General features: G+C 37.4%; 2 protein-coding genes across 2 annotated transcripts; one reads left to right on the top strand and one right to left on the bottom strand.

The window, feature by feature from the left end:
* The first annotated feature begins 260 nt into the window (after positions 1 to 260).
* On the top strand, positions 261 to 2,796 carry LOC146581517 (signal-regulatory protein beta-2-like). Its single transcript, XM_085283556.1, has 6 exons — positions 261 to 317; positions 418 to 741; positions 834 to 1,190; positions 1,288 to 1,404; positions 1,744 to 1,784; positions 1,883 to 2,796. The coding sequence occupies exons 1-6, from the start codon at positions 275 to 277 to the stop codon at positions 1,997 to 1,999; spliced, it is 999 nt and encodes a 332-aa protein (XP_085139682.1). The 5' UTR covers positions 261 to 274; the 3' UTR covers positions 2,000 to 2,796.
* A 2,905-nt stretch (positions 2,797 to 5,701) lies between these two features.
* Positions 5,702 to 9,596, bottom strand: LOC146581516 (uncharacterized). The gene is made up of 6 exons (XM_085283445.1): positions 9,540 to 9,596; positions 9,047 to 9,379; positions 8,594 to 8,938; positions 7,687 to 7,803; positions 7,177 to 7,241; positions 5,702 to 6,469 (listed from the first exon to the last, which is right to left on the bottom strand). Exons 1-6 carry the CDS (start codon positions 9,580 to 9,582, stop codon positions 6,332 to 6,334), a joined length of 1,041 nt encoding a protein of 346 aa, XP_085139571.1. The 5' UTR covers positions 9,583 to 9,596; the 3' UTR covers positions 5,702 to 6,331.
* Between the last annotated feature and the right edge of the window lie 6,741 nt (positions 9,597 to 16,337).

Raw genomic sequence — 16,337 nt, 5'->3', positions numbered from 1 at the left:
TAAGTTTTATCAAGAATATAGTTTTTAACAAGCATAACTATAACATGTAGGGAACAGTGTTCGAGTTAACAAAATAGGCAGTTACAATACAAGATGAAAGAAAATGAGAGCTTTTGCAAAGCCCAGGAGGAGGCAAATGTGACAGGAAGTCTACATTTGAATCTATTCTGTACTGACCAATCAGAAGCATCTTACTGTCTTACCGAATACAGTGATTTCACCTCCTTCATTCTGTGAAATACCAGCAAAGTCCTCAACAAGGAGCAGTGTCACGATGGTCATGTTATGGATTGTATTGCTTTTTCTTCATCAAGGATGTAAGTGAGCATTTTACTTTACTAAAAATGTTCTAAATTGAGAATTTATTGTCAAATAGATGTGTGGAAAAAACTATAACTTTTCTATATTCTAATTCAGATACTCTAGTTCCAGTGAAAACGGTTCAGCTTGGTGAACCAGTGAACATAACATGTGCTTTGCCCGATGGGGTCAGCAGTAAAGGAGTCCACTGGTACAAGCAGAGTGTCGGAGATACTCTCAAATTAATAATGTCACTGTTAAAAACTGCAACACCCGAGTATGGTCAAGAAACATTTAAATCAAGATTTCAAGCACATTTTGATAAGAAATTTAGCAACCTGACCATTTTGAAAGCAGTCCAAGACGATGAGGGAATCTATCACTGTGGAATGATAGAGTGGATTAATCTTGAATGGACTGGAACATATTTGTTAGTAAAAGGTAAGTTAGTCATAGACTGTCCTACTTTTATAAACTTTAAAGGTGTTTTTGGTCATGTTATAAAGAATATTTTTGTGTTTTGTATTCCACAGGAAATAACGAGACAGCATCAGATTATACTGTTGTTCAATGGCCAACAGTGTTAAATCCACTGCGCTCAGGAAATTCAATGACTCTCCAGTGTTCAGTCTATTCTGACTCTGACAAGATGTGTCCCAGAGATTATAATGTGTTCTGGTTCAGAGCTGGATCAGATCCATTACACCCAAGCATCATCTACACTGATGGAAACAGACACAGTGAAAGTGAGAGAATATCAGACTCAGAGGAGAGGTGTGTTTATCGCTTCTCTAAGAACGTCAGCTCCTCTGACGCTGGGACTTACTACTGTGCTGTGGCCACATGTGGGGAGATATTATTTGGAAATGGAACTAAACTGGACATCGAAGGTATTTGGTCTTAAGTACTTTAATCTATACTGTATATAATATATATTCCAAGCTGATAACAGTTTTTGAGAATTGATTCTTGGTTTGTTTTCTGTAGTGCAGCCAACACAATCAGGATTCATTTTAACGGCAATATTAATAGTTTGCTTGGCCATTTCTCTCTTTGGAAATGTTGTCCTGATCTTCAACCGAAGAGTATGTAAACCATTTCAAGGTAAGTGTTATAAAAAGCTGAAATTATTTAAAAGGCTAAAATTATTTCAGTCATATTTTTAAGACCCAAAATCTATGGATTATACAAACATGACAGACGTTATACTGTAAAACTATAAAGAGTCAATTACTGTACATGTTTTCAATGACGATTGAGGTGTAGCATTGTGATTTGTGTTCCTGTGTGTACTTCATTTATACAAACAAATTTATGTAAATAAATAATTGTTGTCAGTGATCATTGACAATAATTTGTGAGTTAAATGCCACATTAGGCTCTCTTCACTACTCTATTTTGTTGTTGTTTATGTAATACATGTAATTTGCTTTGCTATATCAGATACTGCAAAAAAGACCTCAAACCGAGCAGTACATCATCGTGTAAGTAATTTAAATTATTATTATTCAGTTAATATTTGTCAAAAACACCTTGATATCACTATATACATAACTGTTTTACTTTTTAAAATAATACACAGAGTGAAGCTGATGAAGAACTAAACTATGCTGCACTGCATTTCTCTGAAAGAAAAACAAGGGGAAAGAGGAAGACTGAGTTTGCTGAGGATAGTGTTTACTCTCAAGTTAAACGCTGATGCCAATGACAGTGTTTAGGATTTCCCGAAATTTAAATTGAACCTGACATCAAACCCAATATTTGTGATTCTTTTGTGTTGTTATTTTTTTTGTTACGAAATATTCCTTGTGAACAGTTAAATTGTTTCATCAGTGACAGTATATGGCCTCTAAAGACCAGAAATTTAGATTTTTTTTTTCATTTCTGCTTTGCATATGGGATTTTTGACTGTAATAGCTAGTCATGTCTAGTCATGCTTTCTGTGATTAAAATAATAATATGTTGATTTATGCAGGTGTTTTGTGTGTGTGTGTGTGTGTGTGTGTGTGTGTGTGTGTGTGTGTGTGTGTGTGTGTGTGTGTGTTGGGCCACTACGGCGTGACTTTCCGGACTGATATATTGTAGGAAATTACTTACAGTGCGGAGAGGTAACTGCAAGTATGCTTACACACATAGATTATGATTAGAATAAGACTCTGGGTCAGAGAGTCCCGAACATGATATTCTAAACCAACTTTGAATCGCTAGAAGAACAATGGATATTAACATTAGATTAACAAGGCTAGGCAGAGAGGTGTTTTGCTTTTCTGTCTCTTACAGACGAGGGAGCAGATACCAGATGAGGTCACGGAAATACGAGGATGATTTGGAGCAGACACCAAGACTGCCATCTCCGTGCGGAAAGAAGATAGCTGCTATAATCTGTTTTTGTCTCACTATACAATGTTGTACAGCTCACTTGAGGGTCATCCTTTTTGTAAAACATGCTGCTGGTTCACATAGAGGTCCACAGTGCCGTGTAAACTTGTAATTTCAACTGCCAAAAGCAAGTAAATTCTTTTTTTAAAAGACAAACCTTTCTCCTGAGATTCCTTCCAAAAATTCTGAACACAACAATTTGGTTACCCCTGACATGATTTTTGTTTCATTCCTATGAAATAGGAGGAGGAGGCCCAGGGTACAGCTTTCACTATCTTATAATGCTGTGACTGTAGCCATTCCCCAACACTCTGTGAATGGTACTCACGACAGCTGATCTTAAAACTGATCTCATAGCTCATTGTCAATCAGTTAATCAATGGTGCTAGTTTCGGTCAGTATGCCAACATACTGTTTATAAGGTTGGGGAATCCTGCAGGCCAGTCAACAAAAGGAGAGGGAGAGAAAAATAGAGGAGAAGGAGAGGGATAGAGAAAGGGAGAGAGAGAAGAAACACTAAGAATCTGCTTTATAGTGCGTGTCTGTGAGTATCTGTTTGTACATCTGTCCATGTGAAAACACTCTCCAAACCATCGTGTCTTTTAGACCCCATTCCTACAAAACTGCTCAAAGAAGTCCTGCCATTAATTAATGCTTCAATCTTAAATATGATCAATCTATCTCTAATAATCAGCTATGTACCACAGGCCTTCAAGCTGGCTGTAGTTAAACCTTTACTCAAAAAGCATCTCTAGACCCAGCAGTCTTAGCTAATTAAAGGCCAATCTCCAACCTTCCTTTCATATCAAACATCCTTGAAAGAGTAGTTGTCAAACAGCTAACAGATCATCTGCAGAGGAATGGTTTATTTGAAGAGTTTCAGTCAGGTTTCAGAGCTCATCACAGCACAGAAACAGCTTTAGTGAAGGTTACAAATGATCTTCTTATGGCCTCTGACAGTGGACTCATCTCTGTGCTTGTCCTGCTAGACCTCAGTGCAGTGTTCGATACTGTCGACCATAATATCCTATTAGAGCGATTAGAACATGCTGTAGGTATTACAGGTACTGTGCTGCAGTGGTTTGTATCATATCTATCTAATATACTAAACCTAATGCCTAAAACCTAATACACTAAACCAAGGCACAATGTACATTTCAATTCCTTTAATTTTAAATATGTTTATATTGTCCATCCTGTAAAATAGTCAGATGTCTATTCATATTAATGTACAGAATTCACCTGCTTGCTGCTACTACTGCACATTCACCCAATGTATATACTATATATATATATATATATAATGTTCTTCCTCTACACCCCCCCCCCCCCCCCCCCCCCCCACACACACACAATTTTTTTGTCGGAGGAGCGTGTCAGGCTGTGTGTTATACTTGTATAACTATGCATGTGACAAATAAAGAACCTTGAACCTTGAACCTTGAATATACTCCAATTTGTACATGTAAATGGAGAGTCCTCTTCACACACTGAGGTTAATTATGGAGTTCCACAGGGTTCAGTGCTAGGACCAATTCTGTTTACACTATACATGCTTCCCCTAGGCAGTATAATTAGAAAACATATACAATTTCACTGATAGTATAAGTATAATTTCACTGCTATGCAGATGACACCCAGCTCTATCTGTCCATGAAGCCAGATAACACACACCAATGAGTTAAACTGCAGGAATGTCTTAAAGACATAAAGACCTGGATGGCCGCTAACTTTCTGCTTCTTAATTCAGATAAAACTGAGGTTATTGTACTCGGCCCTGAAAATCTTAGAAATATGGTATCTAATCAGATTCTTACTCTGGATGGCATTACCTTGGCCTCCAGTAACGCTGTGAGGAACCTTGGAGTCATTTTTGACCAAGACATGCCCCTCAATGGACATATTAAACAAATATGTAAGACTGCGTTCTTCCATTTGCACAACATCTATAAAATTAGAAATATCCTGTCTCAGAGTGACGCTGAAAAACTAGTTCATGCATTTATTACCTCCAGGCTGGACGACTGTAATTCATTATTATTAGGATGTCCTGAAAACTCCCTGAAAAGCCTTCAGCTAATCCAAAATGCTGCAGCAAGAGTCCTGACAGGGACTAGCAAGAGAGAGCATATTTCTCCTGTTTTGGCTTCCCTTCATTGGCTTCCTGTTAAATCCAGAATTGAATTCAAAATCCTGCTCCTCACAAGCAAGGTCTTAAATAAACATCTTATCTTAATGACCTTGTAGTACCATATCATATGGTCAGAGGACCCGGTGGCGCCAGTGTTCGGCAGCCTCGCCTCTGTCAGTGCGCCCCAGGGTGGCTGTGGCCACAATGTAGCTGCCATCACCAGTGTGTGAATGTGTGTGTGAATGGGTGGATGACTGGATATGTAAAGCGCTTTGGGGTCCTTAGGGACTAGTAAAGCGCTATATAAATACAGGCCATTTACCATATCACCCTATTAGAGCACTTCGCTCTCGCACTGCAGGCCTACTTGTTGTTCCTAGAGTATTTAAAAGTAGAATGGGAGGCAGAGCCTTCAGTTTTCAGGCTCCTCTTCTGTGGAACCAGCTTCCAGTTTGTCAAACGGAGGGCGCCCTTACTCCCAGCATGGGCGATAGAAAACCGATCGGTGCCTATGCCATTCCCAAAATGCACTGGCTGATGTCGGGGCAGCGTGAGTACGAGCAAAATGTTTTTTTTTCTGCCGGTGCCAGTGATGCCGCCCCGAACCACGATGCCACTCCGGGAAACCGCCCGTGTCACCCGTATCAAAAGCCGCTACTGGCCATGATGCATTGAGTTTTTCCTTTCCAGTCACCTTTCTCACTCACTATGTGTTAATAGACCTCTCTGCATTGAATCACACCTGTTATAATTCTCCGTCTCTCTTCCACAGCATGTCTTATCCTGTTTTCCTTCTGTCACCCCAACCGGTCGCAGCAGATGGCCGCCCCCCGATCAGAAAAAACATGATTTCAGAATCATAGAAATCTACTCAACACTTTAATGTGCCAATGGAATTTATTTAGTTTGATATTTTTACACAATTATTTGGGTATACCAAATTTGAATTATACAACATGTTTTGTTGGGCCCAAAAGTACTACCATAGCTTATGTTGCAGTCAATAAAAGTAACCAGAGGTTGTGTTTCCATAGAATCAGCTGAACAACATGTTTGTTTGTTTTTTAGAAAAAAAAACGCTTTTATTGGAACTGTTTATTAACACATATTAGAAAGGCCACAGCGTCTATTAACTCATTCACTGCCAGGGTTTTTGAGCATTTTTACTCATTTTTGAAGAGCCACAGAAAACTGTGTGTTATGATCATATAAACGCTGAACCTACCAAAATGAAGAACAGACTCTCTTCTGTCATCCAAAAAAAAAGCTTGTTTCTACCATTTTCCATTCTTTAGTAATCAGCTGTAGAAGAGAGGTGGGTTCCACCAAAAATGCCTGTTTTGACCACAAAAAGGGAGAAAACGAGCTTTTTGTGAAAAATACATTTCAAGCAGTCTGATGTTCACTGACAAGCTGCCCGAGGTTGTATTCTAGCCCCTCCCATTGAAAAACGTAATTGACGTCTATAGACGTCAATGGCAGTGAATGAGTTAAAGGACTACAACTCCTGCCCTTCTTGGCTTATGCTGATGTTTGCTGCTGAGTGTGGGAATCTTGTCTAACAGCAGCATACACACAGTCTTGTGTTGACTCTCTCCTCTTCCTGTTCCCTCTGTTTACTCTCACTGAGGAGTAATGGACTGTAGCATCAGTCATCATCTGAAATTACAGGTATTTTAGAATTTATGTCATCAACTTCAACTCAAGTAAGATTATTGGAATAGTCAGAAATTACATATGTGCAATATATCTACTATTATTTAAAAAAAACGTGTAAGATTATTCTAATATTTTGCAATATATCTTCGAATTTTTAATCAGCATTTATATTTGGTTGGGTCAATAAGTTTTTGGGCAATGAAATTTTTCAGTAATTTTACTTCCATCAAAGTGGATTTTAAATCAAGTAAGTGCATATTTTCAGCTTTAATTAAAGTCTCTCAGAAGTAAAGATGGGCAGTTTCACCAATCTGCAAAAGAAATAGGTCTACAAATTGTGGAATAATTTCCAAATAATGTTTCTCAATGTAAAGGGACAAGTCAGAAAATCAATATTGGAGGCTGGTGATTTTCAGGTCTTCAGGTGACACTAGATTAAAAATACAGTCAACACAGTTAAGATGTTCAGTTCTAAAGCCTCCATCTCTAATGGTACGGGTTTGGTTTGTTCTATTAATCCCGTAAATAATTCTACAATTTCATTTGTAAAACTAACTGTATGTGCACCAATTAACTTTATTCCAGCACTTTGTATTGTAACAAATTTAACAAGACATTGTGATATCTTTATTATATGTTGTGGGTATGAAATTGCTAATCTCTTTTCCAAAACCATGCTGCAGAATATATAGTAAAAGCATATTTACCAAATCATTTGATTGGCCCACATTTGACACGTCACATCCAGCATGATTGGTCCCACGTATTTCCCCTAAAGCAATACGATTTGGGGATATGATTGGAATAATAGTGTGGTAACATTAAAACAGAAGTTTTAAGCAGTGGATCTTTAGTATTTATTTTTGCAATACAATGTTGTGATATGACAACTTTTGCTTTTCAAACACACATCTACTACTACAAAGTGAAACATAGGAAAACACAAAGGGAAGAAGATGACTACAAGTGTTCCACTGAGTGTTTACTCACACAAGAATTGTGTAACAAGGTTATATAAATGCAGTGATTTATTTTTATTGTAATCCTGTGTTCTTGTTGTCTTCCTGGTATGATAAAGTGAAGCAAATATTTGGATCTTAAACATAATTTTAGTTTAAAAATCTATCTTTACACACACACACACACACACACACACACACACACACACACACACACACACACACACACGCACACACACAGAGTTATGATAAACCCACCTGTGCAATGCTGACAAACATTTATCCCTCTGGGGTACAAAAGAAGAAGCACAATCACAGAAATGCAACAACCTAGCAGAACTCCAAGAATAAGGACAACAGGGCCCAATCCTGGTCCTACATTAGTTAAAAGAGAGAGAGAGACTGTTTAATTTAATATGTGATCATGGAATTCATCAGTTGTTGCAGAAATGTTCTTATAACGAACAATATTCTATTTTTGTAGAGCTAGAGACAGCTTGTGATGAGTATTTGTATTCATAGCACAGTATTTGTGCTGCTGTTAATGCTTGCGGAAGTTTGGAACATCTATTGAGTCTGCAAAGCATTGGTGACTTTTATGCACTATGCACTATGCTTCTCAACACTCAACAACCCCACACTGTAACTTTATGTGGTTTGCCACTTTGAGGCTTTGTTACTTCCACTGCAATAAAAACATTTATACTGGAGCATGTAGGAGGAAAGAAATTTCACAAACTGTTGTCACTGTGGCATCCTATTACAGTACCATGCTTGAATTCAACAAGTTTGTAAGAACAATCTGGTGTTTCACAAATGTTTATGAAGGCAGACTGCATGGAGTGTGCTTTGTTTTTTTGTTTTATGTACCTGTGGCAATTAAAGTGAAATGATAACTATTAAGATTAAACCATTAATCTTAGATAACTCAAAGATTAGAGGTCTGGAAGGCTAGATGAAACGAGCAGTGGTGCATTACATTTGTCTGTACTATGTAACTTGAATAAAGTGTGATATTTAGAGACTATCCCAAGCATTGTGCTGCATGGAATTAATAACATTGCATTACAGTACTTAGTGCAAAAAACATCAGACTATCTCTAGTAAGTCTTTTATACTTTAATGCAAGATAATTTAAGATTTAAAGACAAATACAGATACATACGTGTCTCCACCTTAGTTCCTTCACCCAGCAGGATCTCCCCACATGTCACAACAGCACAGTAGTAAGTCCCGATATCAGAGGAGTTCTGTATCGTTTTGGTCAGGCTGTAGACACATCGTCTCTTAAGAGCTTCATCACTGTTGTTCACGAGAGGGTAAATGATGTTTGGAGCAAAACTTTCAGATCCAGCTCTGAACCAGTACGCTCTGTGGTCATCTGGACATTGGAGTGCTTTTTCTTTGTTCTTGGAGAGAACTGAACATTCGAGTGTCACAGAGTCTCCCAGACGAACAGACTCTTTCTCTGGATTTTGTTTCACGTAGACAGATTTCTGATGATTGTGATCTGTGAATTAAGGCAGATGTAATATAAACTTTTTGTAATTGATTAAACTGATTTGCATCAGTATCACTGAACTGTTCAGACATTGGTACAAAAAGGGAAACATCTTACCTTTCACAGCCAAGAATGTGCCATTGCTGAACATCTGTGTATATGTGGTCCGCGTTTGACAGAAATATGTTGCTTCATCCTCTTTGCTGACATTTCTGATAGTAAATATATCTTTGTTCAATGTGAAACGTGAATCTTTAAATGCATCAGATAAAGTTATTTTGTCAAGAATAACAGAAGCAACACTTTGGGGCAAGTGTCCCAGAGACTGCTTATACCAGTGTAAGGATTTGAACTCCTTCTCAGAGACCTCACAGCCAAAAGTAACATTGTCACCAAGGTCAACAACAGTCAAAGAGATCAACTGAGGAACCTCTGTAGTTTGAATCACAGCTGAAGAAGAAAGACAAATAACAACAGAGTTACAACACAAATGGACATAATCAATGCTATTACATTAGAAAGGTTGTTACACAGCCATCACTGAGATGCACGATGGGTTTCACGAACAGTGCAGTGCAAGCAGATGTCTCCCATCATATTTTGCACTTACCTGGTGCGCAAAGAAGAACCAAAGCTGTTATTCTCACAATCATCGTGGTGCAGCACTCTAGTCTCACGCTACTGATCTCATCTTGCCCATATGGAAGGTTTAGTCACAAGGTTATAAAGGTTTCCAAAGCAGAAATCAGTGATTGGCTGAAATGTAGGAAATTACCCCTCCCCCATTCAGCAAACCTTTGATCAATTTTCATTTGATAAAAGACGTCTTATATCAAATGACATAAAAGTATGTCTTTCTTAGTACCTTCTGGTAGCAGTGTGTTATCAGTTCTCAGTGTCTTTATTAAGGCACTTATTAAGGAAGTTATTGTTTCTGTAATTATTAGTTGATTATTGTTAGTCACAAGCTCTGTAAATCTTTAACATCAGAAGATACTACTTTGCCACTTTGTATTAGTATTTAAATGATGATTTTTGTTGTGTCTACCAGCACAAATATAAGGATACAAAGATGCAAAAGTTTCACAAAATCATTTTCACTTCTTTAATTTCACGATTTTTCTATAAAAATCATGAATATACCTGCAGTTGATGTAGGGTCATGTCTGACCGTGCAAACTGTTTATGATCACTTAAAAACAGATTAGAATTAGTTCACGGTGAGTTTTCTTACTTTAGTTTCACTTCTTAAGGTACACACAACCCTGTTGTACCTGTGTTAAGCCCTAAACAGGAAGCTTTCTGACTATATTTGCTCAATTAGGCCAGATATCCACCTGTGATCAAACAATTTTATTAGACACCACAAACTGAGATACAGTAGGGTGGAAAAAGTTCTTGTCACCCTTCCGGATTTCCAATTGTTTTTATGTTTGTCAAACTTATGTGTTTCAGATCAGTAAAAAAAACTTGAAATATTCAACGATATTAAACACAAAATGCAGTTTCTAAATGAAGGCGTTCATTATTTAAGTGGAGAAAAAAATCGAAATCTACTTGGCCATATGTGAATAAGTGAGGAGGAACCACTTTTTCACAGTCTGCTTGCTTCTCTAAACAAAACTTCACTGATTTCTTGGATTGAAATCAATGATTTGAGCCTTCTTGGATTACTAAGCTCAGTCATTCGCTCTAGCAGGTAAAGGAAACAGTGGTGAGCATTAAAGCTTCTAGAATTGTAGCCTCCATTTCTCCTGTATGTTTCTATTATAGAGTAACTATGGTGATCACTTCTTTTTCTTCTTTTTGGACTGGTTTTCAACTTTGCTTTGTGTTCTTAGTTTCTTGTTCCCACATAAACACAAAAATAAACATTCTATCCATGTCACTATGAGGTATCCCTCACCCTATTGCTGCTGTTAATGGGTGGGACTGTGGTATTTCATGTCATATACATCAGCGGTCCTTTTTGCGGCACCGATCCGGTTTAATGACAAACAGTATTTTCATGGACCGGCCTTTAAGGTGTCACGGATAAATACAACAAAATAAAATGATACGACCAAGAAAAGAACTGTGGTATTTTGTAAATATTATAATAAACACGAATTCAAGCTGCAAAACCTTTTTAAAATGTTGCGCCAACAACATTGAGAGTTGGCACATTTCAGGAGAAGCATTTCCTCTCTGTTTCTTAATGCTCTCTGGTCACCATGGTAACACGTAAACATTTCTTTCAAAATAAGACACACAACTACAGCACGTGAAAAGACCCAGGTAAACCCAGTTAACGATAAAAACCCTGAAAACCATAAATTTCACACCCGAGCCTCAACTGTACCAAACGACACATCTGTAGCCGGGGGTTGGGGACCCCTGATATACATGTTATGGTGTAACACAAAAGTAATGTGTAATGAATAGCATTCTTAGATATTATATTAGATATTAAATAAAGTACTGCATTACTTTTAATAAAAGTAACAATTAATATATAATACATTACTTTATTTTGAGTATGACCCCAACAGATGGATCAAACTACTGTAACATTAGCGTTTTGATTGTTTAAGTGTCATTAAAATTCTATGAGTGGAGTGTTATTGCTGTCAGCAGTTTGGTGTTTTTAAACCAGACCTGACAAACGAGAAACGTTGTCAGGTCTGCACACCTAAACGGTAGCGTAAATAATGCTTTATGGTTTTCTTGGAATATAATAAGTAAGTATTTACTTAAATCATAGATCAACCATAGAGTAATTTTGCCTGACTTTTAAACAAAGTAATTTCTTTAATTTCTTGATTTTGTAATTATTTCTGCTAACTATTAGAAAAAAAATGCTCTTTGTCATATTAAAAAAGCACATATAAAAGTGTTATTAGTCACTGAGCTAGAGCTTCATATGTACATATCAGAACTTTTTTCTCACATCCTCATTATTTTCTGAAATGCCCATGTCAAATCTTAAGGTAACAGCTAACAAGAAATTCATGCAGAGGCACAACGTCCCCTTGCTAATTTGTCAGTAAATTCAAGAGCATGGCACATTTTCAGCTTTTAACTATAATTAATGTTAAAGACTAATTTGTTTTAAGTCTGAATTTCTTTGTGACAATATTTTCCAGCTATGGCTTCAGTTGTCTCCACAAGTCAAGACAACAAAAAGCAAAGTAACATTCAACAGCTTCACTGACAAAAACAACACTTGTGATAGGCCATTTCTTCAGTGGCCAATCACTGAAGCTGTTTACCCAGCACAGATCTCACTATGAGCCACTATGAGACATAAAGTGAGAGAAGAGCTACAAAGCACTTAAGCAGGGCTGATTTTATGTTATGTTAGTTTAAACTTGTTATCTTGCCTATGTACACTGAAAAACTGTGTCTGTCTTTCTAATGATTAAACAAAATAAAAACCAGCACCTGCTGCATCTGCAATAAAGTAATATATAGTATGATTTTAATACAAATTTTATTCATGTAATATAACTGTTTCAGTAGCTGTTGATTTAGACAGGCTGAACGTCCATCACTGTGTTACGTGATGGGCATTGGTAAATTGGTAAGGATGTCAAACGTACTTTTTTGTTTTTAATTTATCAAATCATTTGAAAAGCCTGCTCTGGGACCAGTGAATGATGAGCGCCTCCCCTCACTTCTTTATAACTGCCAATGAAAAACACCCTACCACAGTTAGATTACAGAATGACCAAGCAGATCTGAATGTGTGCACGTGTCCCTTTATCTCATAACATCTGACAGCTCCTGTTTTGATATGAATATGAGTCATACATGGTGTAGTGTTATGGCAGCTTCCTAAAATAGATAAAAGTAGCTGGAAGGAAAGCCCCTTTGCATTCATGACCTTGTTTGAAAGCCCAACCACAGCAGTGCTTAAGTTTCCATGTATAAAATCTACTTGTCTTAGCTAACAAAACAAAATAATAATTGATTATTGGTGCTATGCTTTAAAATATGCAAAAGTTTTTTTTCTGTATGCAGCTGTACACGATGTGACCACATGCTGACAGGAAAATTACAGTAAACTAATTGATTGAATTGCATGGAATATTTATGTGTCAAAGGTCTAATCATCAGCAGACTTAAGACCAGCTGTCTTATTTATTTTTAGGTTTGTTTGTTTTTTTCACCCAAGTTCATATAACATTTGTGTGTTACACTGGTACATGTGCCTCACTTGAGTCAAAAGTTCTCATCACTTTCAGTAAACGTAGTTTTGTAACACTGAGAATAGTGTTGTGAAGTGAGTATAGTGGATGGAGACCACAACCACCTCCCCAACTCTGTACGTTGCTGCATGTGTTTCTTCCTGCTTAAGCAGACTGGGCGGGTTATCATTGATAATATGAAGTTTGTAACTGTTCTTTGACAATAACGTTGAACTAATCTTCTGAATTGGCTCTTTTATCGTTATGCATCTCTGAAATGTTGCAAACACAACACTTTCTGTATTTCTTATCCTACACACATTTTTCCTAGGACAGTATATTTACTTATATTAACATAAATTAAATCCTGAAGAGGTTAAAGAGGTTTCCGAAGATGAAGCAAGGTGGACAGCTGGAAGCAGAAACCCTTTTGTGGATGAGAAGGTGGCCAGCAATGAATGATGCAGGGCCTCTCTGGAGGTTAGACAGGAGACCAGCAGATTCAGAGCTCCACTAGCAGGCTGGAAGATAGCCAGTTTCAGGGGTGACTAGCTCATGCAAAAGAGGCAGTAACCAAGAAGGTAGGCTCAGGCAGAGGAACAGAAGTCTCTGGGGAGTGCTTGACATTGGTTGACTCAGGAGCTGATTGGTGCCTTGACAACAGGACTTCTGATAGGCCTGGCGGCTGCTACTCTGAATCTACTTCACCCTTTTCTTTTACTAGAGAAATCAACTATGAATTCATAAAAGACATTTGACATACAAAGCAAAACCTTTTGAACTGTTTTTATTATTATTATTATTATTATTATTATTATTATTATTATTATTATTATTATTATGATTTTAAACATAAAATTGCATAATTGTCAGATTTTCCTCTGCTCACTCCTCCACTTGCAACCCTATCCTGCTATCACTTCTTTCTGTTACAGTATACCTGTCACGGTCCGGGTACAGAAAGTGAAAACACTGGGTCAAAATGACGCAGAACCTTGACAATACCATAAAAATTCCAACAATTTAACTTTACCTCGTCAATGAATGTGTATACTTGCTTCTCTCTTTTTACAAAGTGGTGCTGATCTTTTTGTGTCGTCCATTGTTAGACTGTAAGGAAAATAAAGACTTGGTCTTTGTAACACCTGCCTCACCAGTATTATGAAAATAACCTTTTTATTTTTGGTTTCTTGCCATATGCAAATGTCATAATGTTATGTATGTGTCCACCAAAACCTTCTAAAAATTGGAAATAAAAGCACAGTATTATACATTGTTGAAGCAATCCAGTTGTTCTCACTGGTCTAACAGCATAAAGATAGAAAGCCTTCGTTTTTCTCATGAGAAGAGCAAGCAAAGCAAAGCTCCACGCAACAGCTACACTGATAAAGGTTGTGGTGGGCCATTTCTCCGCCCTTTGACCAACCTGAAGCTGTTTACTCAGAACAATCCCCTCACTGTGAGTTTCAACAGGATGTGAAGTGAGAGGAGAGCTGCAAGGCTTCAGCAGGGTACTCTTAGCTTAAACATCTGACTTGATTTTATTTTCTTTCTTGCCTTTTAAATTGCAAACATTGTTTGTGCTTTAAAACCACACACAATTGCAACCTTACTGATCTATCATAAAATACAATCTATATGCACTGTTCATACAACTGCATTTAAATGTTTAACTAACTTCATTCATCATTAATTTGAACAAGCTGTCATCTATGCATGTAGTACACACTTTATACACACTTTACACACGTTTACATAATTTCCTCTGGGATTAATAAATTATTCTGATTCTGATGATGTATCAAGGGTTTCAACCTATAGGTAATGATTTGCGAAACATTTAAAAAGTCCTGCCCTTGCTATAAAGGGCAGGGACAATTCATTATCACCTCCCATCTTTCATTGATAGCCTTAAGAAACACACAACACAAAAGTGTGATTAGAACAGTCATAGTTTGACCAGGTAAGTGTGTGTCCTTTCCTCTTTAACTCTTCCAACAAGAGCTGCTTTTGTTATACATCAAATTGATAAAACAGTGCTGCAAAACCAAGAGAGTGACACAGGAAGAAAAGCCCCTTCGCATTCACACCTGTCTTTGAAAGCCCGACCACAGAAATGCTCAAGTTTCCATGCTTTGTTTGTTTGTCAGTAACTACTGTGACTTTGTGTTTGCCTTTGTGTTTGCACACAAAGGCAAACACCAGGCAGGTTATGTTATGCAGGTTATGCAAAGAGCGACAAAACATTTCTAGAGAAAAAAAACACAGCTATTTAACTTTAAAAGGTAATATTTACTTCTCAAATCCTTACCCTTTAGTATATACACGTGAATATATCACATGTACAGAAGCTGGGCACAGCATTGTTTCAGGGAATTACTCATTTATTGCTTGACAAAACTCCAGCGCTGCTTGCACTGTGCAGTTTTTTTTCTCTCGTTGCAGGCATGAACAGTGAAGCAACAGACAGGAAATGTGGCCTCAGAGAGGGGGCTGTGACATGCAACACATTGATCTCTAGCCCAGACTGAACTTGAACCAGTGACATTGTGGTTTTGTGCTACCATATTAAGAACATCTTTGTCAGACCAACATGTATTGGCTTGTGGTCCACAATACGTTGACCCTGATTAGACCACTAACAGACCAGAACACTGAGCACAATATCCTACTCTGACACAGACTGCAGCAATTTTGACATTTTTTTTGTCACTAGGTGTACAGTAGTTCTGCTTGAAACTGACACACACAATTTGGGTCATTTTAATGCTATTTTTAGTGGACTGCTTTTCAGTGGTAGTTTTAACCCTGTTGCTTTCATTTCTCTGACACATTAAAGAGAAGGTAAGACAGACTACAGTGGGTTCAGGTGTCTTACAATTTTTATTTTTGGTTTAACACACAAGCGACTTGTGTTAAAGTCTCACTAATCAGAGTTGTTAGCCAGTGCAACATCAGTCTATTTTCAGTTAAAAACAAAAGGTTCAATTCAATATTTTTCAGTATTACTCATATTAGCTGACCCCTAGCAGCCAAGTCAACCCTTACTCTTCCCTACCTGTTCTTGATGTTTATAGCTTGTTTTAGGCACAAAATGAAATTAATGTAATGTCTTGAAATATTGCTTTGCCACAGCTGTCATATTTGTCATTTTGTGCAACAGGTGTTTCCCTTCTTTTACGCAAAGACCTGTGTAGTAAGAGAAGTAAAACGTGCAGCTGCCCAGCTGTGATTGGTGT

This window comes from Mchenga conophoros, linkage group LG2 (assembly GCF_057382185.1).
Source record: "Mchenga conophoros isolate Kocher_MC1m ecotype Shallow Benthic linkage group LG2, M_conophoros_male_GT1.1, whole genome shotgun sequence".
NCBI classification, from domain to species: Eukaryota; Metazoa; Chordata; class Actinopteri; order Cichliformes; family Cichlidae; genus Mchenga; species Mchenga conophoros.
Note: the sequence above shows the minus strand (reverse complement) of the source record. Positions and strands in the feature narration are given on the sequence as shown.